The 27,626-nt window shown below is 44.9% G+C and overlaps 1 protein-coding gene across 1 annotated transcript; it reads right to left on the bottom strand.

Moving 5' to 3' along the window:
* Positions 1–893: 893 nt before the first annotated feature.
* On the bottom strand, positions 894–27,257 carry LOC306704178 (hyccin 2). The gene is made up of 13 exons (XM_079170409.1): positions 27,122–27,257; positions 16,940–17,024; positions 15,782–15,860; positions 14,205–14,306; positions 12,776–12,955; positions 11,570–11,650; positions 9,492–9,607; positions 7,956–8,051; positions 7,090–7,206; positions 5,311–5,398; positions 5,035–5,191; positions 4,204–4,392; positions 894–1,587 (listed from the first exon to the last, which is right to left on the bottom strand). The coding sequence occupies exons 3-13, from the start codon at positions 15,830–15,832 to the stop codon at positions 911–913; spliced, it is 1,854 nt and encodes a 617-aa protein (XP_079026535.1). The 5' UTR covers positions 15,833–15,860; positions 16,940–17,024; positions 27,122–27,257; the 3' UTR covers positions 894–910.
* Positions 27,258–27,626: the final 369 nt, after the last annotated feature.

Below are 27,626 nucleotides of genomic sequence, written 5' to 3' on the forward strand. Positions count from 1 at the left end.
AGCTCGGGGTCGGACAAACCTTAACCACCAACAGCTTGTTTTTTACAAACAATCTTAAAAGTCTGATTTTACAGATCAAATCAGAGTCATGGGCTGAAAACTAGAGAATCACTTTGGTCCGACTGATTTCTGCCAAACAAGTGAAGGAAAACAAATGTTACTTTCTTTGGATTGTGATAAAAAAAATATACATATTTAAAGGATTTTTATTCATCAAAACCATTTATGCCGAATTAAAAAAACAACAATTAACAAGGAAGATAATCAGCGAGATCGATTGCACGTGAGCCCGGGAATGAAAGGGGGAAGGAATGAAGAGAAAGAGCAATAATCAATAATCCTCACTCTTCTCAAACATGAGCGACGGTTAAGTGTTATTGCTGATTCATTTCTGACTGATTCAGTCAGGAACTCAAAAACTCTGAAATGTCATTTATGTCCCCTACAGCTAGCGTGGCGTCCTTCTCTCAACGTTTCCTCCTCTTTGAGGTGAGTTTCTACGTGGAATACTCAGCTTGGTCAGACACGAGGACTGTAGTTTACAGCAGTGGCCATCTTTTACTACTTTTCTCTTGTTGCATTTTCAGTCACGCTAAAACCCACCAGCAACGACTGCAGGTCACAATTTAATAGATGATGAAAGGGTGGAGACAACTCTCGAGCACGAGCACGCACGCACGCACACGCACGCACGCACGCGCACACACACACACACACACACAAACACAAACACACAAACAAGGTAGACGGAAACTGTCATAGTAGGATTGTGAAAAATGTGAGTGTTATGAACAAGTATTTGTGTGTGTGTGTGTGTGTGTGTGTGTGTGTGTGTGTGTGTGTGTGTGTGTGTGTGTGTGTGTGTGTGTGTGTGTGTGCGTGCGTGTGTGTGCGTGCCATGCCCTGCACGTTAGACCTGTGATATGATCTGCATGTTGAAACTGGGGGAGCGGGACTGCTTGGTGAGCGGAGCTCCAGGAGACAGGATGTCCTGGGCGTCCTCCGGCCTGATGAGGTGCTCCTCCTGCAGGCTGACGGTGGAGTGGTGGTGGGAGCTGCCTGCTGGGAGTCCTCCTTCCTTGTCCCCCCCCGCCGCCGCCGCCGCCACCGCTGCCGCCGCAGCCGCAGCCTCCTCCTCCTCCACTCGCCCGTCATCGGTTCCGTTCAGGTTGAAATTCATGCAGTCAAAGGACTTGCTGGAGGAGGTGCTGCCAGTCCGCACCAGCGTGGGCACCACAGGGAAGCTCAGGTGCTTCTTTATGGGGCTCAGGTGGATGGCCTCCAAGTTGATGCTGGCTGGAGGCGACGGCTGCTTCTGGTGGCGCCTCCTCACGGCAGCCTGGTGATCCGCGGACGAATCGGCCTGTTTTTCCGCCTCCCTCTCCCGGTCCTTCTCCCGAGACAGCCGGGCGGCGATGGCTCTCTTGATGCTGCTGCTGCTGTTGTTCAGGCTGCCGCCCCTCGGCCACATGCTGCCGCCCGCCTTGGTGCCGCCGGGCTGGCTGCTGTTGGACGCCCCGGAGGAGAAACCCTCGTCTGGGTCGTTGACGTTGAAGGAGTCTTCCCCGCCGCTCATCCCGTCAGCATCTGAACAGGAAAGGACAGAGACAGAAAGAAAGCATGATAGACAAAAAAGAAAAGTGAGCGAGGCAGACAACGACCGAGGTTATGTCGACATATTTAAGTCAAATCTGACCATAAACAGAACCTTTCACCCCAATACTCATATTCAGTTGTTACTATTAATAGTTAAGAATCCAGACAAAATGTCATCTTAATCCTGATGTGAACAGGCCTGCAACAAACTATTACAATGTTTAGAGAGTTTATAAATAGTGCATTTTACATTAGCAGACTGAATAGCCTTCTAGCAAGCCACCACTAACCAACCACGCTACTTCATTAGCACACTCATTATGCACCAAACAGAAGAACAACTCAATACGGTACACAGTGACCTGAAATGTGACTCGTTGTTTGTTTAGGAGAAGTGAGAGTTCAATAACCTGCCAGGTAAGAGAGCAGAGCTCGTCTAGCAAAAGGTTCAATATATATTTGATTCCATTACTTCCTGATAACCTGATAGAACAAGCACAACATTGACATGAAGACATCTAAAATGGATAAACATTTAACAATCCATCATTGTTGGAAGGCTGAAAGGGGAAAAAAAAGAGATGATAAATTGAGTTAGAAAAAAAAGCATGTTATTGACATACAGTATGCAGGCTGAAGCCTGTTAGACAGGAGAGACAGAGGACCGGCCGTCTGTCTCCGTCATGCATCGCTGGGACAAGCAAAAAGGTGGACGGCGGGGAACCGCAGGCAGCGCCGGAAAAGAAATGGAGAAACCGAGAAGATAAAAGGTCCGGACTGACATGCACATAACATGAGGAGAAGACGCATGCCCTCCTGCAGCACCGGCCCGGCGGTCAGACGGTCGTCCGGCCAATCTGTGTCCAGTGAGAGCTGACAGCCCACAAGACTAAGCAGGCCGGTCTGCAAGTCACTACAAGTCAACCCTAAGAGCTCAAAGTTCTTCAAAGCTCTACAATTAAAGAACCAGAACTGTGTTTTTGTAGGTTTTAGCCTTTTGACTGCAATTTGCGTATTTGTGTGACTAATTTACAGTATATGCTTGCTGTTGGTTTCTGGTCATGGCTACAAAACAAGACAAAAAATCAGTCCGCAGAGCCTGAAATGTGCTTGAGACAGATATCGTCTGAAGCAGCATGTAAACTCAAGGCACGCTGCTTTGTTCAAGTCTACATTATCAACAACCCAACTACCGTGTTGGTCTTTGTCATTTCTGGTATTAAATACATGTTGGGCAGCCAAATTAACAAAATTAAAGATCCAAACATCCTTTAACACAAAAATGTCCCTTTTCTCAACAGCAGAACAAAAAATAAAGTGAGGAAATATTTACTATTAGAGTATCTAGTGTAAGAAGGATGTACTTCTAATCAAACATGTATCGTATACTGTGGAAAAATAGTTGTGACGTTGTGAAGTAAACAGGATTAAATATGCAAAGTCATCTGTACGGTCATTTTCAATATCACTGCAATGCAGCCTCAAACGAAAGGACTTGTGATTAGTAATTCTATCTGTAACAGAATGTCCAGTAGTGATCGATCATCTTTAAAATAATCTCAACTCCCTCTTAACTGGGTTGCAGATTTCTATGTAATGAAACTACTTTAGGGATTATTTCACCAGCCGCACCAAGTTTCATTCAAGACCATGACGATGCGAGCTGACCGCAAGACCAGGAAATGAGCCGTCAAAAGGATCTCGATGACGTTTCAAAATATAAAAACATGTAGCGACCACACACGGATACGGACACACACACTAAACAAGACAAAATGGGCCGTATTGTAAACCGTGACCATACTCTGCTCACTTGGCCTCGTCGTTTGATAAGTTAGTGTTCCGGGCTTTTCCTGTTGTAGCTGACATTTTCAGAAGCTTGCTGTAGGCGTGCACATGCATGATGAAGGGCTCGTTCCCACTCACTGAGCGGAAGGAAAAGAAACTGGGCAGAACGCATCATTTGCATACAACAAAAAAAAGAAAAAAAAAAGCTGCTGGACTGAAAAAGCTAAATGGAAGGCCTCTCTCTTCCTGCAGAATGGCGGCAGCAGATGGTTGCTGCTGGCCTGAGTGACCCCAAAAACTTGTGGTGCTGTCAAAACACCGCGAGGAGCAAAGCAGAAACAAGATGGCGGTTAAAACTATGGAGAAAATAAATCTATAAAACGGAGAAAGCCTGGAGTGAAAGGTCAAGTTGCAGGCTGGGCACGTGACATGCTCAGTGAGTGACAAGGGCAGCAGTCTAAAATACGTTGGAGGCATGAGGAGGGAGGAGAGAGGATACATGACATGATGACAGGCCCATGCAGAATGGCCACTAGCCGCACTTCCTTCAAACCCAGAATAGGCGACTCTTCCTTTCTTGGATGAGACGAAAACTAGTAGTGGTCTGGAGGTTAAAAAGGTGTTGTTGGCTGAGGGTTTTAAGGACCGGATGAGTTAGTATACTCTGGGGAAGTGAAGAGGCGGCCAAAATGGGAACGGCAGAGTTAACGCCCTCGAGTGTAGTAGGAGAGGGAGGAGGAGGGAGGAGGGTTGGGAGGATACGGATGGAAGGGGCACCTCCTCCTGAGACCCTCGCTGCTCTGAGCCCCTGTCCCCTACCCTCAAATGTGATGGGGGGAATGATGCTGCTGCTGCTGTGGTGGCTGTGAGGCCGCCCTTCTCTCTCCTCTTTGGCTGTGGGGTCCCAGGGAGGGTAGTGGTGGTGGTGGCGGTGGTGTTGGTTCTGGGCGAGGCTAGGAGGATTGACGATGAGGCTCAAATCTCCTGCGGTTGAGTAGTCAAAACAATCTGGGAGTCAACAACACAGATGGTTTCTTTAGTGGCAGCGAGCCTCAACCGATGTGGGCCTCATCATGGGGCACAGCAGGCCTAACAGCTGTTTGTAAATTCACTTGTAGACATAGAAAAAAAAGGAACACAAAAGATATTTAAAAAATGAACTGCCCCCATTTATCTCTAGTCTGTAGAGTCTACCGGCACCATTTTGTCGTGGGTTTCTCATAAACTACAAAGGTTTACTGGTGATACAAAGATCAGCACACACACTTGAGAGACAAGACGAGCAAATAAAGAGCCATAAAGAGCAGCGAGTGGCAAAAGCACCGCAACACAGAGACTACGTGGCTACAAGTACATACAATAACCGACATGAAACAGCATTTGGACGATGCTGATGGTGTGACTGGTTTACACAGAAACAGGGTTCCTTCTCACTGCTAAGGACAAACGGCAGAAAAGTAGTTCTCTCATCAAATAGTTCCCTCTTGTGGCATTTCACTGATCGGAAAAAAAAAGTTTGTAAGTTCACAGCTTAAATCATAACTGAATACTGCATAACATAACATAAAAAAGTATTGGAATGGATCTACTGTGATCTCTCCTGCACTGAGGCCTGGTTCATGATGGCGGGTCTTGCCGCTGCAGCCTTACCCTCTCTCTTCCAGCGGTGGCGTCGTATGGAGGCAGTAGTGATGGCTGAGATGGAGATGCGGCTGATGGTGGGCGTCACCTCCACCTGGAGCACTTTGCGCCCCCGCGGCTCATCTGGAGCGTTGTCCGGCAGAGAGTTCTTCATGGCGTTCGCCAGCTGGAGAGGACACATGCACGGATGCGGGCTCGATAAGCAGTTAAAAGTGATAAAAAGCAGGATGGCGTTACAACATTTGAAGTCGGATCAGGAGCCCGATATAGCCATCGTCATCTTACCAAGATAGGCTGGGAGTAGAGCTCCAGCTGGGCTCGGTACAGAAGGTCCTCCAGAGCTTCCTGTCCCATCTCCCACTCTCCATTGTATCTACACATCACAAGACACAAACGCATGCACACCTACGTTAAACAATGGCATGTTGTGAGCTTATTTAAGAAAACAGGAGCGTCTGACAAGATGCCTTGATGTCTGAGTCACATCCCTGTGAACTATTATTAGTTATTTAGTAATGTCTGCAGCTTCAGTGAGGGAGGGAAGGAGAAGAGGTCCAGTCAAGAGTGATTATACCTCACCGTCACATTATGTCTGTTTAACCTGAGCTAAACCTTTTTTCTTACAAAACAGCTAATTTGAGTTAAGTCCATGAGTTCTAATGATATGCAAATAGTGTGAATAAAGGATGAACGTAAGTGCGTTTATAGGTAAATCTTTGTGTTCATACGCTGGCACTCTGCTAGAGATGAGGGATGTCTTTAGCTTCGCATGAGGTTTCACAACATCGTAGTCAGTCAAGAGTGATTAAAGGAACAGCAAGCAGAAATAAATACAATACAAATTTAAAAATGTAAAAAAATAAAAAGATCTGCACGGCTGAACTTTGTTTGATCTGGACAAATGCATGAGTTTCCCTTTAAACTCGAGATGAAAAGGATGGAATAAATGGGCAGGTAAAAAAATAAATAAAAAGACTCTCTGATGTTGTGAGGGCTGGAAAATCGGTCCAGAATACATTTCAAACCTGATCGGCTTTCCCCCTCCCTCCCTCTCCCTCTCCATGTGGTATTACTGCGCTGTAGCATTAGCAGACATATTAACCTAAATCCTGGAGTATCCTTGACGAGTGCCCCGGTCCCTGTGCATGTGTGGAGCTGTGGATTCTGGGTTTATCTGCCCTCCATGTGCGCCTGCTCGGGCTAAGGGTGACCGTGGGAGCTCAGGCTGGCACTGAGGTGACCCATGGTCCGGATTACTAGAAAGGTTATTATTCTTACAGCGGCACTGACCGCTCAGATCTCCAGATTGCTGCCGTGTACCCTCATAGGGGGGCGATGAGGCAGAATACATACTCGTTCTCCACCCCCCTCTCCTTGCTACACCATCCTCAACAGTCACCGCCATATCAGGGGATCTCTACGAGGACGAGCCATCATCGAGGAGCCGTAATCAGCTTTGCAACGACAGTGCTCGCACAGTGGATGAAACACAACGCACTGCTGATGTAATCAGTCTGTACAGTGAGGAGCTTCTGTCCTTGGTAGTGTGCTAGCATTTGTTGTCAGGAGACTTTCTGCAGTAGATGGCAGCGAACTAGACGAGAGACTCAAAAAAAAAAAGACTAATTGACTAAAGTCTTGGGCCAAAATGGCCCTAGGAGGGGGCCGCCCTAGAACTCATCACGTACATGAGGATATCTGTGAAGGTAACGCAGCAAACACAAGATGATCTTCCTCCTAATGATGTGCTATTCAATGATCTTCCAATAGGGAGTGGTGATGTGTAAGGACGCGGAGGAAAGGCACTTAAAGCAGCTAGAATTGATGTCTTTTTGATAACAATGTATCAAATGACAATGTGAAAAGAATGTGACAATTTGAAAGGGGTCGCTTGAAGTGATGAACCTGCAGAGAATTATCACTAGAATCTGCAGCTCGGCTGCACAACACAACACTCCAAATGAATAACAATGTTGCTCCGTAAGTGCTGGATGTGTAAATGAGCAAATGTTTGTGAACAAGTTGGATGTAAACATCAGTAATTGCGGCTTTAAAAATACATACATGGCGTGATAAACGGCAGTCAGCATCTGCACCATGAACTCGGGGTCCAGCAGCACGCGGTTGCACGGTTCCCTCCAGAGCTTCTGCTGCTGCCGGGGGAAGCCACATACACACAGCCTGAGGAGGGAACACACACACACACACACACACACACACACACACATATACACAGTCACGTAAGTAAGGTGAGCGAAGTCATACAGCAAAGAGAGGTAGCACCGATCACATGGTGAGGAAAAAAAAACTAAAGAGAACATCAGTCACTTCCAGACTAAGCTACAAAAAGCAAATGCATAAAACTAAATGTACACTTGTAGAGGTGAGGCACGGTTCGATAACGGGGTGTTTAGAGTCTACACAGTGAGGCTGAATCCAAAACACTGAGCATTGTGCGCCGAGAGCTTCACAGTGAGCCGTCTGTCTAGACCGAGCTCGCTTCAGGCGTCGTCCGACTGCTCGGGCACAGTAGGGAAGTCTTCATATCCTGAACAGTCTGCGGTGGAACAATCACCGGGCGGCGGCTCCGCCACAGAGCCTCATGCTGTGAATTCCACATTGATCCTTTCTCTTAGCTCCAGGGCATCTCTGTATTTCCCAGACGGACAGACTCAGACAAGGCATCCAGCAGTGATGCTTTGTCATCTGGCCTTTCAACTGAGCCCTAATGGAATCTAAATACATCAAATCGTCCGGGACAGTCCGTATCGAGGTCAGTGCGTGGCTACAGGGTAGGGGAGGTGATTTAACACTCGATTCAGTGGAGCAAATAATGGAGGAGGAAGAGGAGATGGTGGTCACTAATTGGGTATAGAAAGGACAAAAACTGTTGGTGATATAAGTCAAGTTTTCACATGTGTTTTGCTCACCGTGAGCTCATTCTGCAGACCGACTGATAGGACGATAGGGGCATGTACACCACAGCAGAGTTGTAGCACAGCATGAGGAAACACAGCACTTCAAACCTGCAACCGGAAAAAAAAAGTATGAGTCAATCACAGTAATACAGACTCTTATAAAGGTCTAATTAAGTCAATTAAAGGGAACGCACCGACATCATGCGAAACTTCAGCTAAATCCCAATTTTTGTCAAACATTCTATCCAACACTTTCTGTGACACCTTTGCTGTAGACCATTATGTAGAACTGCTGAAGCATTTTATGAACTATGAACTGTAAAATAGGCTGTTAAGCAAACGCCTTGCCTAGGCAGTTTTGTTCACTGTGAACCACTGTACTGAATGTAGATGACACACACACACACACACACACACACACACACACACACACACACACACACACACACACACACACACACACACACACACACACACACACACCTCACTATGCTGCAGCAATCAGCCCGAGACTGTCAGCACACACCATGTCAGTGGTGTGGAGCCAAATGCAGGGTGAGTGATATTATAGCTGATTGGTACAATATTTAGCCATTTCATTCAACTGTTAATTCTAAGTGTGCCCTTTTCAAACCCATAATAGGCCATTTATATTTAAATGTGATGAGCTGTCATGAATCTACATGGAGTAGAAATACTGCAAGATCAGATTCAGTTTTAGAGTGTGTGCGTGTGTGTGTGTGTGTGTGTGTGTGTGTGTGTGTGTGTTGACGACCAGGAGGAGGACTTCGAGTGTAAGGGCCGTAATTGACTGTGCGCTGGGGGAGGTAAACGTCCTGGTTATATATCATCAGTCGGAGTGAGCCGGCACCTCTCGGGAGCTCCGGGGCTTTCTTCTCATAAACACCATCTCAGGCCCCGGCACACAAATGGGTTTCCAGATAATCTATGGAGGCCTGGTCCTGCTGAAATCCATTCGCTATATTTATGACGCCGTATGTTCATCACGGCCAAGGGCCACGCTGCTCTGGAGAAGCGCAGGAGGACCACAGCTATCTGTGCTGCTCTCATACATCTGAAGTGTCAAGAGCTGTGTCTCTGCGCGTGTGTCACTTCAAACGGCGGGTTTCAGGCAGGGTTCCAGCATGCTTCATTACTATGCGAAGATTATCACTTGTCCACAGAAGCAAAGAATATGTGAGAGCCAACAAAGCTTTCAGGCTGAATGAGCGTCGAGGGTTATGCTCCGATCATCTTAAAAGGTCTTATTCATCTTACGGGGGAGGAACAGGAGAGGATGAGATGTGAGGTGAAAGCAACAAGTAAAATAAGTAAGAGAATGATGATGTCCACTGAGGCTGAAAGGCCTTCAGCGCTGCCATTCCTCTGTATCCATAAAGCAACAAAAGGTCGTTTCACCCAAAGTCATTCAGTATGATGGACTGAGCCCGACGTCTCTTAGCTACTGCAATTTAATCTCTTTTTGTGACGTTCCTGCGTCTCAGATTAGTGCCTCTCTGTGAACAGCTGGTGGAGTCGGAGTGGTACCTGTTCTGAGCCGTGAAGGTCTCTCTCTGTGGGTGGAGGCCGCTGTACACCACTCGGATCAGGTCATGCTGACAGAGGGCCCCTTCTGTCAATGCCATGGGCCCCAGGCTAGAAGGCTATACACACACACACAAAAGAAAACAAGGTTAATTTAACACTTAGTGGCTAGCTAACACCGAGTGGCTTCCTCTATGCTAGTAAACTGTCACACTGTGAGAAATGGTCAGACTTTATTTCAGTGGCATGATATTACCACTGGACCTCTGCCAAACTCTCACCTCGGACTGAATTAGCTGGCAGCACCTGACTTCTTCCAAATGTGGGATTTGTTTCCAATGTTAGTGGATAAGATTGCTGACTGTACAACTCCACTGAAAGTTATGTCTTGCATTTTCCCCCGCGTCTTCCACAAAGTCCTTCACGCAACATTAAGCTCATAAGTTCCTTCCAACTACTAAATCCAGTCTCCTCTCTCTTTGAAGGCTCCTGCACACCTTTACCGACAGGTCAGGGCTTCCTGCGGTGCTTTATAGTCGAAGTGAGCCACCTCACCTGACATAACATGATGAAAGATAATACATTTAAATGAAATTAAACATTAACCCTTTCACACATCAACATGAGGTGCCTTTACTGAGTCAGGCAGCACTGAGCTGATCATTTCTTGGGGTTTTAATTTAATAAAACCTGCAATCTTCTGCTTCTCTACAGCTTTATGTATTGTGATTTTATTATATAATTAAAGGCAACAGGTAGGTAGAGCATACTATATTTTCTGTAAAGCATGGAGTCAATTCAGAGCATGCAGACAAGTAAACTTTGTTGATAAGGCAAATTAATCATAAATCTTCTCTTCTTCTGTCGTGGATGGATAGAAAGAGGAAGTAACAACTGGAAAAAAGGGAACCAATGACTGATCTACGTCTAGCTGAGGACACATCACAAGGCCGCTGTATTCTGATGGTGCGCAGAGAAAAAGTAGTCCCCCTCTAAACTGAATTGATATTCTGTGTCTCTTGTGAGGATGGACGACATCACAAAGAGAGACTAGATGTATGCTAATGCTGGGGGCCCGGGGATAAGGAGCTGTGATGTTTGGAGCGTACCACTGTCTGTAGGATGCTCGCTGTGATCCCCCCCCCCCCTCTATGAGTTCTTCATTCTCACAGCGTGGAGGAACGAGCCTCTGAAGCTTGTAATTACAGCGATAAATCGCCCTCAGCACACGCTGTAGTCTCATCAACACTCACACTAGCTCCCACTAAGGGCCGTCACACTGTATGAACATATAGTGTACACAGTAGAAGCCTGTTCTGTCCGATGTCTTAGGTTCAGGCAGCAAACCTAGTTTGTTAGGTATTGGAAAAGATCATGGTTTCGTTCCCTTTGGGCAGCAGGAAAAAAAATAATAAAACTGGCCATCAAAACAGTGCTTCTGTCTGCCCTCAGTAAACAGTCCTAGTTCAGCATGTCCTCATGAATTCCAGCTCAACACAATAGTCAATACTGTGCCCTGTTTTAGCAGTCAGGTCAGAAGTTGGGGAGTTTGCACAAACCCACCGAGAAAGAGCGAGTAAGGAAAAGTTTAAAGTCACCTCATTTCAAAATCTATCGAACGAAGGAGAAAAGTTTGAGTATAAGTGTAAACTGTACAGGATTTATTCCTGGCCCGCCCAAACTTTTTATGCTGAAAGTTTTTAAAAGAAACTGTGGCAGAGAGGAACTTCAAAACAAAATGGCAACACTCGAAAAACCCGGCCGTCATAAAGAAGGATAGGCGGACAATGAAGCTTTTGGATGTACAAACAAAAAGTGATAGAAGTAACTCTGTGGAAAACTGATGTTTTTGACACACACTGACACCATAAAACGCACAGATGGACACGCACTGGAGGTGAGGTTAATGAAAATTGACCTCCTGAGGAGATGTCACCTCCAAAAAAAAAACTGTTATATAAGCCTCTATAACGCTCCAGCAGTCCAGCAGGGGAAGAAGGCAAAGAGCCAGAAGCAGCCAAAGCGACCACGACGACTAAGTACACCGAGAGGAGAGGAAGGTAGCCAAACAAGAGCCCTACCTCGTGATATATCGACGGCTTGGACAGAGACGGGATTGTGAAGGAGAGGAGCTTGCTGTTGCCATCTTTGTCCACGATCTCCTGCAAAACCAACGAGACAGAAAAGCAGTGTCATTCGTAACGAGAGTCCCACACCTCTCAGTTCCAATTCTACACTGTGAGACACAAAAATGATGCCGTTTCCAGTAGTGACGACTACAATCACAGAGACGCCGAGTTGAGCATCCTTCGTTTGGCAGAAAGCACTCGTTATTCCTACTCTGCTCTGTGAACTAATTATGTGCGGCTGAAGAGGATTCAAGTGGTGTGTGAGAGTTATGGAGGCGATGGCTTTGACAGCATAACAGGCATCGTTAACCGATTGAAATTTCCTTTGAGTGTGTAACGTTCCACACTTTTATCTGTATAATCTATGGGAGACGTGGATGTGGGGAGAATTAGATCCTATAATATCATATATAAAAATATCATTAAATATGGATAAATGTGCTTTTACTGCTATTCTTTTTCCACATGTGCTGATTCAAGTGGTCAGATTTTGTATTTCCTGGCTTTGTGTAAGTAAAGATGAACAACAACATATATCCAACCACCCGTCCAAGCGTCCTTTCGGTCTGTGGAACCAAAAAGGCTTTTTATCCTTTTATATTCTCCCTGAGTGTCCAATCGGTTCAGGCCTCGTCCTGCTCTTCACCGCCCAACAGTATATCTCTGAATATCTGCTGAGAGCAAAGCTGTTTATCAGAGTTCAGCCATCAATGGGAGAGGTCTATGAGCATGTACAGCGAGTGTGTGTGTGTGTGTGGTATAGCCACAGGAATAAATTATGCATGGTTATACCTTTAGCGGTGCTGGCTGACATGGAGCTCTATTGATATATCTAGCTCTTAGCCTATTTCCCCACGGGTGTTTCCTGGTGATGCAATCCATCCCGGGTCTCTCCATTATCGGGGCTTTTCCCTGTAGATCGTCTTTAATGTCAACAGATGTACAGCCTCACTAGTGTCCTACCTGTATTTGGTCTAAATGATACCCAGGGATTTGCATATCAACGTTTTAGTGCAGACACAGAGTCAATCTAGCGATTGTCACGGTCGTAGAAACAAATGTCATCAGATGTGTTTCAAAGAAAAGCACAGCCATAATGTACATATTGTACAAGGTCTTGCCTTTAACCCCCCCTCAAGCGCCACTACAGACACCCACCAGGTTATAGATGCCCAGGAGGAGGGCCTCGATGCACCCGTTGCTCTGGCGATCCCTGCTGGCTGTGACGCGCAGATATACCCACACCAGCTCAGGCAGGAACTGCAGGGTGAAGCGGCGCAGGCGGTCTTCAGAGCTGCGGTACAGCTCGAACAGCTGGTGGCAGACGGGCTCCAGCAGCTGGATAGAGGGGGGGGTATAAGTAAATGCAAATAAGTAGAGGTCTGAGAGACAAGTAAAAATACAATATTCATCAAATTAACATGGACATATGCCTGTGGTGATAGAATATAATCTGAAAACCTTTCTGAATAGAGAAACACACTAAGACGGCGTCTTTGCTTCAAAGCTCTCATTTAAAAACATGAATGAACGTTATCCTGACTGTATATACGCCGGGGCAGACGGAGGGAAAGTTTTTGCAGCTCGTCAATAGTGGGAGAGGCGCAGGAGCAGAGGGGATAAATCACTACAATGGAAGTCTGGTCAGATGTACTCTCAGGGGAGCCAGCAGCTGAGCCAATGTGTTTATACCGTTCAGGGGTCAGCGAAGTGGACTGTGTATGTGTGTGTGTGTGTGTGTGTGTGTGTGTGTGTGAGAGAGATGGACTGTGGCTGACCCTGAAATAAGTGGCAACTCATTAATTAACTTGGCAAGGCATTTGGCCCTCAATGTCATCAGAGGAAAAACACACGAGCACGCAACAGTCAAGCACACTAGTCAAGCACACTTTGCATTCTCTCTCTCTCAAACTCTCTCTCACACACACATACACCCCCCCCCCCCCCCCTCTCTCTCTCTCTGATCACTTGTCCAACCATTAATGGGATTGTGCATCCAGATAGACAATGTCAATGGAATTTAGATCCCTGGTTGCTTGACATTCAAAATTGACCATAGCAGAGTGAGGGAGGGAGGGGGGGGGGGGGGGGGGGGGGGGGGGGGGGGGGGGGGGTGTACAGAGAACCGTAGGCACCAAGTGTATCATCCGACTGAAATTAAAGTCCTGTCTCAATGAGAGCCTCAGGCCTTTGCTAAAGAATTGTGTCATTAGGTCCTTTAAAGAGACAATACTTGAAGTGTTGTGTGTCGCAGCACACTTAACGTAAACTGGGTTTGTGACCAAGTCTGTGTTTATAATGCATCTGTGTTTGCATCTTTCATTATACATGTATCATTTGAGTATGGGCAGCAGATGTTCCAGTCTGTCAGAGTGCTGTCTGTGTGTGTGTGTGTGTGGAAAGAGAACACACTGTTCGTGTGGCTGGCATCAAGTGCCCATCCATCATACTCGTGTGCATGTGTAGCTTGAAGACACACAGTTGTGTGTCAGTTTCTTGCTCACTGCCAACTAGGACTATCATGTGAGTCACTACCAACAGAGCTAAAAACAGCCGCACTCGGGACTCTCTCTGTGTGACCCCTCACCTCACTGTTGGGGTCCTGGATGACTCTGTAGAGAGCTGGCACCAGGGACTTCTTCAGATGGAGGCTGCCGGCGTAGCTGGGGATGCGGGTTTCTGGTAAGGACTGAAAAAAAAAAAAAGGTTTGCTGAGCAATTGCAGACTTTTTTCGTTTTACATTTCTTTAGAATAGTGGTATGACTCATACCTCTGCATTATTTCCCCTTACATTTCTCAAAATAGTCACCCTTATAATATGCATGGGAAACGTTTTCAAAATAAAACCCGGCCTACTGGGGATTAATGTTGACGTTTAGATTTCAGAGCTGGTCCTTTACAACTTAAAGCCAATGCACTCGGGTGTTTTCACTAATGTAGCCGGATTAGACTTCTTCTCAGAATGTTGTGGGCGTGTACAAACTGCAAATGATTGACATCTCCCTCATCAGTATGTTGCTGTTGAGTCAGGGCAACTTACAGCATTATCAGTAGCCATGTCCCCTCTCCCTACATAATAAACACACAACACCAGGACCCTGAAACTGAAGCAGCTCAACTTAATTCGGTCATCATTAATTGTGTAATTCACACTTTTTTCTGCTTTGACCTGTCAAAACATCCTGATGAAAAAAGCCTTTTATCTTAGGTAGTCTTAAAAAGCATTCTCGGACATGAAGTTAGATATAACTCAGATGAAAAGGAATCACAAAATGTCTCTGAAGGAGCTGAACGTCAGCGTGACGATATCCGACAGGCTCAGAATATCCTGAGGTGAAATTCTTTAAATGGTCAAGAGACTGTGTGTTGGTCTGCAGATGACAGAAGGCAGAGATATCTTCTCCTAACAGCCTAAGTTTGGTCATTTTGAGGACAGAACACAATGTGCCTGGTCTACACCAACTCACAGAATGAGTCATACCAATCCATCTCCCTCACTATTCATCAAACTCCCTCTTTTCTCTCTGCTGCACTACACAACAATTCCTTCTTTTTAGCTCGTTCCCTTAGATCGTATACAGATTATTTCAAATATTAAAATGACAGTGTATATATATATATATATATATATATATATATATATATATATATATATATATATATATACATATATTAAATATATAGTGAGTTAACAAGTTATATCAGCATTTATATACATTCACAAGAGGATTTTGTGCTTCAGAGACACAAGCTAGTCCATCAAAAATAGACGTGCATGTAAAGACATAAGTCTTTACAGTAGAACTGTTGATTACGTGTCCGGCTGAGTCAGTCAGGGTGCTGCAGTTCCTCATGTTTAAACAAACATCGTCAGACACGGCTGTACTTTAGAATCAGTTTATGTGTTTAGCTTGAACAGGACAGATTCAGCTCAAAGTCTCAACTGTCCTAAATGTCTACAGCCCTTGCTTGCATTCACTGAAATTAGTAACAATTTACAAAGCACTGAAATGCTGAAGAGGTGATAAGCACAAACGCTCAACACTCTCTTTCATCAAAGTTTTTACACCACAGCGAGTGGTGTAACAACCTCGAGGACCTCGAGGAGAACATTTCATTGACACGAGTTGTGATGGACAACAGAGGAGAGGAGGGCCTGCTACCTTGAATTCTGAGAGCCATTCTTCGACAACACCGCGCTCTGAGCCCAGCATCTTCCTCAGAGACCCCCCCCTGGGCTGCCTGGTGGAGATAGAAAACGACAGAGGACGGGGGGGAGAGAGGAGGAGACATTGGGAGAGAGGGGGAGACATGGGTCAGAGGGGAAGAGAAGCAAAGCAGACAATAGTTAAATGTTAATTGTAGTATATGTGATACAACATGAGTGTGGACGCTGTGATGCTGACCACGCTGTTGCATAAGGAGCTACCGAGGTGATAATCATGAACATGAACCACTACAGCCAGTCAAATAGGCTTTCCCTCCACTATTCAAATCTGAGGTGGTCAAGCCAGAGTCCAGGTCCTCGGCTTATGTGCATTCTGATTAACCCCCGTGACACAAAATCCCACAGCGCAGCTCACCGCTGATTTGACGAGCAACGATGTTAAAAACATAAAGCTAGAGATCTGAACTTCCTAAACGATCACACATATTTCATTCAGGAGAGATGAGATATCACAAGTCTCTTTTTATATATATATATATATATGTGATCTATAACATCTTTCTAGCTTGGACTACCTACTGTCTGCACTCTGTGTTTCTAACCAGAATCTAGAGGTTATCGACGTAAACAAATCCAAAACCAAACGACGCACGGCTCTCTGACCTGTGCAGATAAATGTTACAAAGCAGGCGTAGAAGCTGTGGGACTGGAGGGGACAGAGATCACCTTCACGACTATCTGAACCACTCGCATCGTTTTTGTGTGAGCACGCTCCTCAAATGTGTGTGAATTGAAAAAGGCTCCATTTAGTGAGCTTGTTCAGCTCTTCATGAAAGGCTGACTCATTCATTTCCTCCGGCTTGTCAAACTGTCAAAGACTCGCTGATGTGAAAGTCTCCATTGGCTCTTCAGTTACCATGGGAACTGTAGTCAAATGACTCTCAGGCAACGGCAGAATATATCCCCCAAAAAGAAATGTCCGTTTGGTGAAATCCACTTGGACTGTAACGCTCTCATTACGTGTGGAAAGTGTAGATTGCTACAGAAATATTCAAGAGTGACTTTTTACTTAATTGATAAAAACTTAAAATCTATTAATTAATATATAACTTGTGCACACCTTCTAATCCCACATGAAGAAGAGCGAGCTTACCTCAGTGTCCCAGAACTCAGATCTCCACGAGGAGAGGCAGACGGTTCTCCGCAGTGTCGCACATCTGTCAACCACTGAGGGTCACCTGCAGCAACAAGGAGACACGAGGCATGAAGATACAGTCGGACATCTTTAGGAACAGACATGCCAAATATACCTATAAAAGTTGCTAGCAGCAAAATTCACCAAGTCGGCAACGACGGCTCGTCCCTTCAAATTTGGTCGTTAAAAAAACACGTGTGAGGGAAGCCTCTGTGTGCGTGTGTGTGACAGTGAAATTGTGTGGCTTTAATTACGCTAATGTTTGCTAACCAAGAGGTTAAAGCAAGGTTGAACCTCCCTCCCCAGGAAGTGTTATGGACTGAACAATGAATCAATTGTTTGGTAAAAGAAAGATTGATGACTTTGAAAGTCATTACAAACAATGCTTCAAAGAATGGTTGTAAATCTTATCTATCTATTGTCAGCAGTACACAACATACATGACAGCTACTGAGTCGAGACAATAATGAACAGAGCAGCTGACAACATGGAGACTAGGAAACCATCAGACGGTTGCTACAACAGACGGCCCTCCCCTGAGTGATGCACAGCGTCACCACTACAGAACTGAGAAGCAGAGATGCAGACTGAGCCCTCCATCTGATGTTGAGCATTCTCCACAGAGTTTATCTCCACTGTGTTTATCTGAAGGACTCTCACACTAATTCATCACAAAGACTCGAGGAGCCGTCCCATCAGTCTAGAGTGATGTGGTATTTATTTTCCTTTGGACAGATAAAGCGTAATTATTCTGTGTGACTCATCAGTGGCTCCAGGTCGAGTAAATACAGCGAAGGGAGGGATGAGGGACGAATAACACAAACTTAAACATATTACGTATTAGATGATTCATTATGTAAGTTAAAGGTTTGACAGGAATATACGAGTTCTTTAGGAGATTAGTACCCATTCATTCAGTGGAAATGATGTCACAGAGCTTCACCAAACAGCAGTGGGCTCATGGTACATTCGGTTAGTATTGAGGCATCTCTCCCCTTGATGTCTATGGGTATATGAGGCCATTGTGGGCACTGGGCATCCAATGAGGCAATATTTGACTTTAATGTCATTTTTGCACAAGTGTAATGCAGTGCTTTGATTTATAAGGCATTTAACTAGCTGGATCAGCCCCAACCAGTCGATCCATTTAGTTATTCTATTCAATGCCTCAATTGATTTAGCAGCAACTGTATTATACAGTTTCACGGCTGTATTGATATTGACATTTAGAATCACATATACAGAATAGAGGATTAAATCCATAACGCCAACACTAGCACAAACTATTTAATGGGTGTTTTTCTTTTTCCATTTTACACAAAATGTAGTAGATATCTTCCATAGGTTTGTCCCATTGTCTCTCCACAGCTGTAACAATAATGAAGAGAGTAAGCGGGCGGTATCTCCACCAATCAAGTCTCTATGAGGACCTTCAGGAGAATAACCACCCTCATCTGAGCTGCAGTGGATCGCTCTTTGAATTATTTCACAAGACAGACAAAAAATTATACGATGTAAGATAAAAACAAGTATTGCACTGTAACAAAAGAAGACGCATTCTCTTCACTTCAACAATTTCAGTCTAAACAAAAAGGGGGTTTTACCTGAAGTATAGGCTCTCAGTTAGAGTTCTCCTCTTGTGAGAATAAGACTAAGTAACCATCTATAGCTAGGGCTGGGTAGCTCCCCTCTGGTTACAGTGTGATTCCTCCAAACTCTGCATCCGTCTCACCACAGTATTTGCGTGTCGAGTAACAACAGTGCTCCCCAGCCAGCCGTCACTGTTGGCTAAATATGTCGCACACCTAACGAGGCCCGGAGAATCACAATAAGCAAAGTTTCCTCTACCAAGGAGCTGCGTATTGTCCCGTGACGAGGCTCACGAGGGAATAGGAGAGTGCCAGCCCATCCTGTTTACGCCACTTCAAACCCTAAAATCACAAAGGCACTGCTAAACACACTGCTCAACGGTGTACAGGGCTGAAACTAAGCCAGCAAGAAGGTGTGTTTGTGAATTTAGTTTGAAGGCAGAGCAGTTAACACACAGTATGTTCCTCTGTGAGCTTGCAGTCACACGGATGTCTGGACTAATGGTGTGTCAATCCATCAAGCAGATGATGAAATACTTCACTGGATAGGTAACTTGCTGATTGATGGCAGAGAAGGGAAGGTTCGGGGATCACAAAAGTCATCTGGAGACACCGTCTCGGCATCATGGACGTCAGAGTTCACTGTTCACACTCTGGACCCTCAGCGGCCTCATGACTCAGTAAGTACTGTATTTGTAAGCTAAGCTGGTAAATAAAGAAAAAAAAATCCCTTTATGCAATCAGGCAAGTCGGTGCTAAAATCCAAAACAACAACGTTCAAGATGTTAATCTTGAATGTTGGGGCAGGACTCCACACAACGTCTTAGCCGGTCCTTGCCGTCTCCACCAGGACACACAGCACTAACAGCTGCAGCTGACGAGTATGCAGATAATTCAATTCAATTTGTATAGCACAACATCACAAATTTGCCTCAGAGGACTTAATAAGGCTTGATAATAAAAGAGCTCTAAAAGTCTATTGTTTTTAAGCGAGTACTAAAAGGAGGGCTCCACAATGCTCATCATTCATTACAGGAGGATGAATCATACAAGTATCCGGGACTAGGTGACTCATTTAACCAATGTAAACACACACAAGGCCACAGAGAGCTCCTCCTAACTACCGTCGGTCCAGGTAGAAGCTGTCCTTCGTTGTGCAATACCTAGAGTTTAAACTCACTTTTAAACTCTGTTCACAGCTTTTCACAGCTTTCGGAGCTGCCTAATAAAATTGCCCAATCAGAGGAAAGTTGTTGTTGCACCGAGAGCAAAATAAATAAACTTAAAGACGTGTGGAAACTGGCTATTTCGGGACCACATTGTGTCAACAACAACATCAACAAGCATGCCTACATGCACGGTATTACATCATTTACTTTGTAAAACATAATCTGGAGACCAAATTTAGGCTACCGATCGGGGATTGGGGATTCCTCCAAAGATCTTATCGGGTGTGATCATAAAGAAAAATGAAACATTTTATTTCCCCACAAAGTCGACTACTTCCACCAGAGTTTCAAACATGAGCCTGCAGAGTGAGCAATCACAGCATCCATCAAAGCACGGGCAAATTTAGGAACATTTGGAAGACAAATATGGGTTGCACGGTTATTATTACAAATTGCAAACGTGGCAGTAGCCTTCGTCAGCGTGTGTGAAACTGCGTGCAATATAGTTCAGCATGACGTGGAGAGAAATGTCCTGCACACTCCAGCAGAAGACCGCTGTCGTGTGCGATCGCGTCAACAGTTTGTCTCTGCAGCAGCGCAGCTGAAAAGCGTTGTCACGTGTTTGTTTACGTAGCACACAAAGCACCGCCTGTAATCAAAACTGATATCCACACACAGATATTTGTGCGAGTTAAATAATCAGACTAAGATTTGGCAAACTGTCACGCCAGACCAGTAGACCAGTGAGAGATTTTCAGCAAAGCATGATGGGTCTGTGCTCATTGCCATTGTTCATTCAAATACATACCGATACAACTGAACTTGTAGACGTGAGTTTGTATCCGTCTGTCTCAACTTCTCCTCTCTGCCCTAAATGAGCAGTGCCGGGTTTCAACAGCCCAACTCTGGGGATGTTTCAAGGTCAGCTCAGCTCGATCAGCCATGAATTATTGAGCTGGAGCTCTGTGTCTTCTCCGTTTGTGCTTCTTGTGACGCGCTCTGTCTTCCTTTCTCAGGGCCATTTGACTTCTCCAATCAGAAAATACAAGTGTAGTAGACCAATGATTAAACTGAAGTGAGGTTTTACAGGAATCTGGGCGGGTTCATGACCACTGGGAGTTAGTTACAGTCTGCTGATTTGGACACAAACACGCAGCATAAACAAGAAGAAAAACGCACACATGCGTGCACTAATTTAGCTTCCTCTCTGCCCAAGTAGTCCTCTAACACATTTGGTTCGACACAGCTATGAGGAAATTTAACTCGGCCCTCTTTGGTGCATGTGTGTTTGCAGGTAGCCATTCTTCACGATACACACAATCATACTACACACACACACACGCACACACACACACACTTTATCCAGAGGTAGAGGGATTAACTCTTAACACCCGACCACAGGGAACCAGTCTGCTGTAATCTCCATCCCCGTTGCCTCTCTCGTTGGTAACAAGGACCAGCTACTCACCAGTGGAGCAGGCTGTCTGCACAGGAATAGAATGAGGTCTATTAATAGCAAATACCGCACTGTAAAATTACCCCTCGCCTGGTTTTCTATAAAGAATAATGGCTGACAGGTATAAAAGACAGTGAGGCCGACAGGTACACACCTCAGTAAGACACCGACTGACTGAAAGGATTTAGTGGTGAGTAAAGGTCACTCACGGGCTACAGTGACTACAGTCAATATGTTCCAGTGAATCAATAGTTCTGCCCCGAGGACACGTGGACGTGAAACATACACACTACAGGTAATAATAATACAGAAGGAATGAACGAGAGAACACAGAAGAGAGGAGAGAGTGAAGGATTGGCTACTCGTGCTCCCTCATCCTCTCCTCCTCTCTCATAGGCTGGGCGATGGGGAACTGAGGCGTACGCACATCCTGAGCTAAAATTAGCTCTGCTGCAGCTGCAGGGCCAGACGTGTTGGGATGGGCCCGTGTTGCAACACACACACACACACACGCACGCACACACACACACACACACACACACACACACGCACACACGCACACACGCACGGTTCCACCAATTAGACAGGGTGAGCCACAACAGACAGGTGAATGCCAACAGCATCCTGCCTCCTTCCTCTCTGCTCCTGAAACCAAGGCATACCCATGCTTTCAATGCAAATGTTGCATGCAAGTACATCCACATACAGGATATACACACACACACATACCGTCCATAGTGCCACACACTAGCCTCAGCTACACATATTAGCGCTGGGAGTTCTTGCATTTCTGGTGAACAGTACATACATTGTCAATAATCCCCCCTTTTTTAAAACAGAGGAATTCTGTGGAGCAATAAATCCTCATGATGGTTTCAATGTTCAGCTGTTGAAACTGTGTCTAAGAAGTCCGTCTGTCTCTAATATTAAGTTATATATATATATATATATATATATATATATAAATATAAATAAGAAGGAGTAAATATTACAAACACCTTATTATTGGGATGCTGTTCAATATAGCACCACCACTCTCTACATCCACAAATAACACCAGAGAGGTTGAGCATCGTTAGAAACTGAACATCAACACAAGTAGGATTAACAGCTGGGCTATTGTACTGTTTTGCATACGTTTGTACAGGTGTACACAATAAACACTGCAACACAAGAGCCATGAGGTGGAGGGGATTGTTGTTGTTTTATGAAAGCTTGGGCAGTCACAAGTTCACTCACTGACAGTTCAAACTACAGACACATGACTACAAATTCCACAGTATTTAGCACGGCAGCTGACTTGGTGCACGGTGTGCGTGTGTGTGTGGGGGAGCTTAACTTTAACTTCACTCCAGAGAAAAATGATTTACTGTCAAATAAGCCGCTCAGCAGTCTTCTAACAATGGGCCACCTTGAGCTTTTGTGACATGCCAAGACCACCGCAGTCTGCGTGACCAAAGGATCAACTGGGAGGAGGGGGGGGGGGGCTTATTACACTACCACCTCAGATTGGGGGGGCTGCAAAACCGCTGAATAGCAAGAAAAATCAAGCCGGAGAACTTGGCCTCTCAACTTCCTCTCCCACCCCAGAGACTCATAACGGTTGTTAAATCAAATTGTTTCCTCCAGAATGAAACGCAACACTAATGTGGGCTACATTCTGGCTCCATCCACCCCGCTGCAGCAGGCGCACAGAGATTACACCAGCCGGACAATGACAGTGAGAAACATTACAGTGAAAAAGTAGAACCCATGGAGCCCTGGCCACACTTTAGCTTGCCAATAAAACACTTAAAACACCAAAAGATATATGTAATTATGCAATGCAAACAGTTCCTTTTGACTGAGTTTTAACCAGCAGCATTATAAATGTAAGGGAACACTTTTGTTGACATGTGCCTCACTCTGCAGTAAACATGGCTCACACAGCTTGATCCAGCAGAAGCCCCCACTTTCCCTTCCATGACTTTCCATCATATCATAACAACAAATAACTGGCAGTAACTCAAAAGGCTCCTGGAGTCAACCGGACTCTGGCATCTGTTCAACTTCAGTCGGGTGCCGAGTCGTGACCGGCAAGCTGAGCAGAGAGCCGATCAATGGGGAGGCAAAGCCCAGCAGAGCACAGTGGCTCTGAGAGGATGATGACCTGTTATCTTGGCCTGAACAAACCGGCCATGTTGCCACATTTATGATACGGAGCTTGTGCTTCTCCACCGGCAACCAGTGCAACAGTGGAAAAGATCAGGCGCCTTTCAGTCTCTTGTAAAAGTGTGTTCAGGTCAACAGCAGGATAATTAATTTCCTCTTGCACAAAAAGGTTACTTTTAGTCAAAAAGTGTTGCTCAATAATCCCATAAACTGTAAGGAGAATAGTTACACAGCATGGGCACCTGTAACAGTGCTCTGCCCTCTGATCCGAGCTCTCCGTTTGTGTTTGTTGAGGAAGTATCATAATTACCAAGTGTAAACACTGGATTCTAACGAAATTGGTCAGATTTGACTTCGTTCAGTCCGCTCCTGTCAGGTAGCTGTCTGCAGATATCAGGCAACCGTCTCGACAAGAACCACAAACAATAGGATGAGAATAAGTATGTTGAGCCTATAAGTACACCCACTGAGAGGAGAGACATTCCCTGGCTTCTGATTAGAGGGCATTTACATATTTTTTTAATATAAAATTCATAACACAGATTAGTTCCAGAACCTATGTCAGCGTTGCCCTGGCAAGGTTCGTTGCTGAGTCAAAACAGTAGATGGCGTGTACATTTTTCTCAATATTACCACCAGCATTGATGTGTTTCATCACAATACAGACATGTCCAAGTGTGCAGTACCTCCAACAAGTATATGTATTTTCACCGTATATTAGCAACTGTGTATCAGACAGATTTGGCTAAGACACATGCAGTAAATTGACTGAAGGTCGCCCGACACAGCGCTGTATTGATAATGGAGGGCTGCACTCATGGCTCCCACTGAAATGAACTGGAGGTGAGAGTCTACGACAAACAACTGGTCATACTCCACAGCAGAACAATAACAAAGCCTTGTACCACTTCCAGTGGAACCGGGCATTTCCCCCCGTAGAGCTCATACACTTCATCTGACCCAATCAAAACATTCACACACGTCCAGCAAACCAGCAGCGGAGTTTAGCAGCACAGACCACGTATCATGTGGGATCGTTTTAAAATCTTCCACTGAGAGCACAAATGTTCCTCTGTCACATGTCAAACACAATCATTTGTACAATGTGTTCTCTTTATTGATATACTGGTTAAAAGCATGGATGTTTTTTTTTTTTATGGATTTCCTATAGCACTCTTCTTTTAAGCTTCATTAGACAATATGTGAGATACAATAATGTGTGGCGGAGGCGTATCCTTCCTCTACTACACATTTGATGTTACTGTTGTTCTGATTTGTACACTTTTGGATGCTGCAAAATTATACTTTCTCTAAAATTCTGTAAAATTGAATCATAACACAGTAACTAAATCCTGTAACTTCAGCAGCAACACAACTAGAGCTGTAGGGATTTAACAAAGAATCACCGGCATCTATTTCATAATAGATTAATTACTTTATTCATTCCGGTTTCTTAAATGCGAGGATTTGATGCTATTCATTGTCATGATATGATCATATTTGGGTTTTGGACATTTGGTCGGACAAAACAGGGAATTTGAATCCATCACCTTTGAATGTGTAAAATTAAAAACAGGTACTTTTTCACTATTTTCAATTTTACAGCCTAATGAATTCATTGAGAAAATAATCTGCAGCCTAATTGAGAATGGAAACAGTGTTTTTAGCTGCAGGCCTAAACACAAGCATTCACTCTTCGGAAGTGCACTGTATTCTGCAGAATTGCCCGTATGCTAATACCATCATTAGCCTGGGCAATATAATCCTGGGATTCCCAAACCTTGTTGCAATCAGTTTTGAAAGCATTGATTCATTCACAAACAGGAGAGAGTACAACACATTATGCTGCTCCACCTCCGTGGAGCCCCTAGAGGAACATGCGTACTGTACGTCATGCAGACAGACAGCTAACAGACAGACCTCATACCTGGCAGTGTGCGGTGAGTCAGCAGCACCACAGCTCTCTCTCTCTGCATGCACACCACACATCCAGCTGATTCCTAAGACCGTCTGCACGCAACACGACTAGAACGACCCCGCTGGTGAGACTTATTAGTACCGCAATCAACTTAAGAAAGGCCCGATTGCCCAAACTTATCCAGGGGCAGAATATTGATGTGTCTCAACAACAAACAGGGACATTCATATGTTCTCTCTACTGGAAGAAGAGGAAGGACGGTGGGCTGGCTGTGTGATCCTCTGGCTCTGCGGGAGAGAGTACAGTGGAAAATAGTCCCCACTGCTAATCCATGGCAAGCTAATTACAGCTTTGATCCCCGAGGCGTGTGCATCACCATAGGTGGGAGGGAGGTAACACACTCTGGGGATTAATACACTCTTCGGTTAGGTTTAGAGCCGTCTCAATAAGCTCACATCAGCTGCAGAAAACGACAACGTTGTGCATTATTAGTCCACTCAAAGTTCATAAGAAATCACCTCAGCTTCTGGTGAATCCCCTTCGATATTTGTAGGCAAGCTTTAAGAGTTTTATGCAGCACAGTATATTAACTAACAATATGATCCGATACATTTTAGGGCCTTCTGCTCGTCAAAGAACACTTTGCTGAATAATAAACCATTTGTCACACTTGAGCAATAAAAGAACCTCAACCTCCTGGAGAAAGAAACAACGATTAAAGTGGGTAAAAGGAGTTTCTGTCTAAAATAGGCCACAGCTCTGATGACAGCCTAGTCCCAAAACACACCAGAAACAGAGGAAGATGATGATGATGTTTGAGGGTGAGCAGCAGATGGCACAGAATTATTATCTCTATGTCTTTGCCCATGATGACGCCATTATTTGAGGAGGAGTTTAATTATCACGACCAAAATCACAACAAGCAGTAAATGAACAATGTTGTTTCTTAAAACACCAACATGTCAACAGCAAAGGATCAAGTCAGCGACTTGGCATAAGTAAAACAGCACTAAACAGACCATGCACTGTGCAGTCTCCTCTAAATTTAGTGAATTAACACATCTCAGTTGTGCATGTTATATGTAACGTTACACACTTCTAGGGATGTGGAGGTCATTCAATTTACATGGTACTGCTGCAAACTCACATACATTAAGGTATGATGACGATGTACTAGCTAAATGAACGTTTGTGCTGCTTTTAACAACAAAAAGTTATACATTTATAACCTACAAGCGTGTAAAATTGAGCCTTCCGCTCATAATTTTCAAAATAAACCCAACGTTTTTCAACTTCCAAGAGCCACAGTGGAAATTATATTTTCCTGTAGATATTTCAGGATAAAATGTGCAGGTTTACTGACATTAAATGCCAACGTGCTGTTTTACCTTTAATTAAAACTGTTACGGTAGCTAGCTAACGTATTAACCGGGTGTTTCTACGCAGCTCTGTTGTTTTTTTCAGATAGTAAACTGCCCACAAGCGAACGTTTGTTATAGCAACTGCCACGACAGAACCTGTACGTCAACGGTAGCTACCTTAGCTTTTGGCTCGCGTGCCGTTAGCGTGCCCGTTCTAGTCAGCCGTTAGTGGACGTCCTCATCCTCGTTTCTCACCAGTCGTGACCAGGCCGAAAAAAAACCGACTGACTGCCTGGTTACAATACAAAAAGCATCCACTCTGTGGTCCTTAGCTTATGACGGTTAATGACACTTGTGCCGTCACAAGGCAGTCCGTTAGCACTGAAGCCTCCTCGTTTACATCCAACACAAACAGTGCCGAGGATGTTCCCTTGACTGCGACTACCTGGAACATCCTGACTGTTTTACCAACCAACCAGGTTAATGAAATACTCACGCGGACTTGGAAGCTGCTAACGGCAATGTCACGCGGTGACTGTATCGGTGGTGTTTGCTCAGGGCGGTCACCCAGGTCGAGTGTCTCTTTCTTTCTAAATGGCCCCTCTCTCTCTCTCTCTCTCTCTCTCTCTCTCTCTCTCTCTCTCTCTCTCTCTCTCTCTCTCTGTCTCTCTCTCAGCGAGCTACACCTCCGTACGATCTCTCCACACCGCAATGGTGCTGAACCACGGCGCCACACGATTGGCCAGAGTGAGCGGAACTCGGTGCGCTTTGGTAAGCAGAAAGCTCACGCGACCTGCAGGGGGGGGGTAGCAGAAGTGGTGCTTTCAAGGTTATTGGAAAACTCAGCATCGGGGTTCAAGCGCATTGCTTCGGTGTTAAAAAGATAAATAATCATAATAATGATATTTATTAAGTAAAATATTTTTTGACACAACAAATTACTTATTTTTTTCCCCTCCTATGCAGCCACCAAACGTGATTTGATTACAGAGGCCATTGTG

The sequence above is a fragment of the Pholis gunnellus genome (assembly GCF_910591455.1).
Source record: "Pholis gunnellus genome assembly, chromosome: 12".
Taxonomy (NCBI): domain Eukaryota; kingdom Metazoa; phylum Chordata; class Actinopteri; order Perciformes; family Pholidae; genus Pholis; species Pholis gunnellus.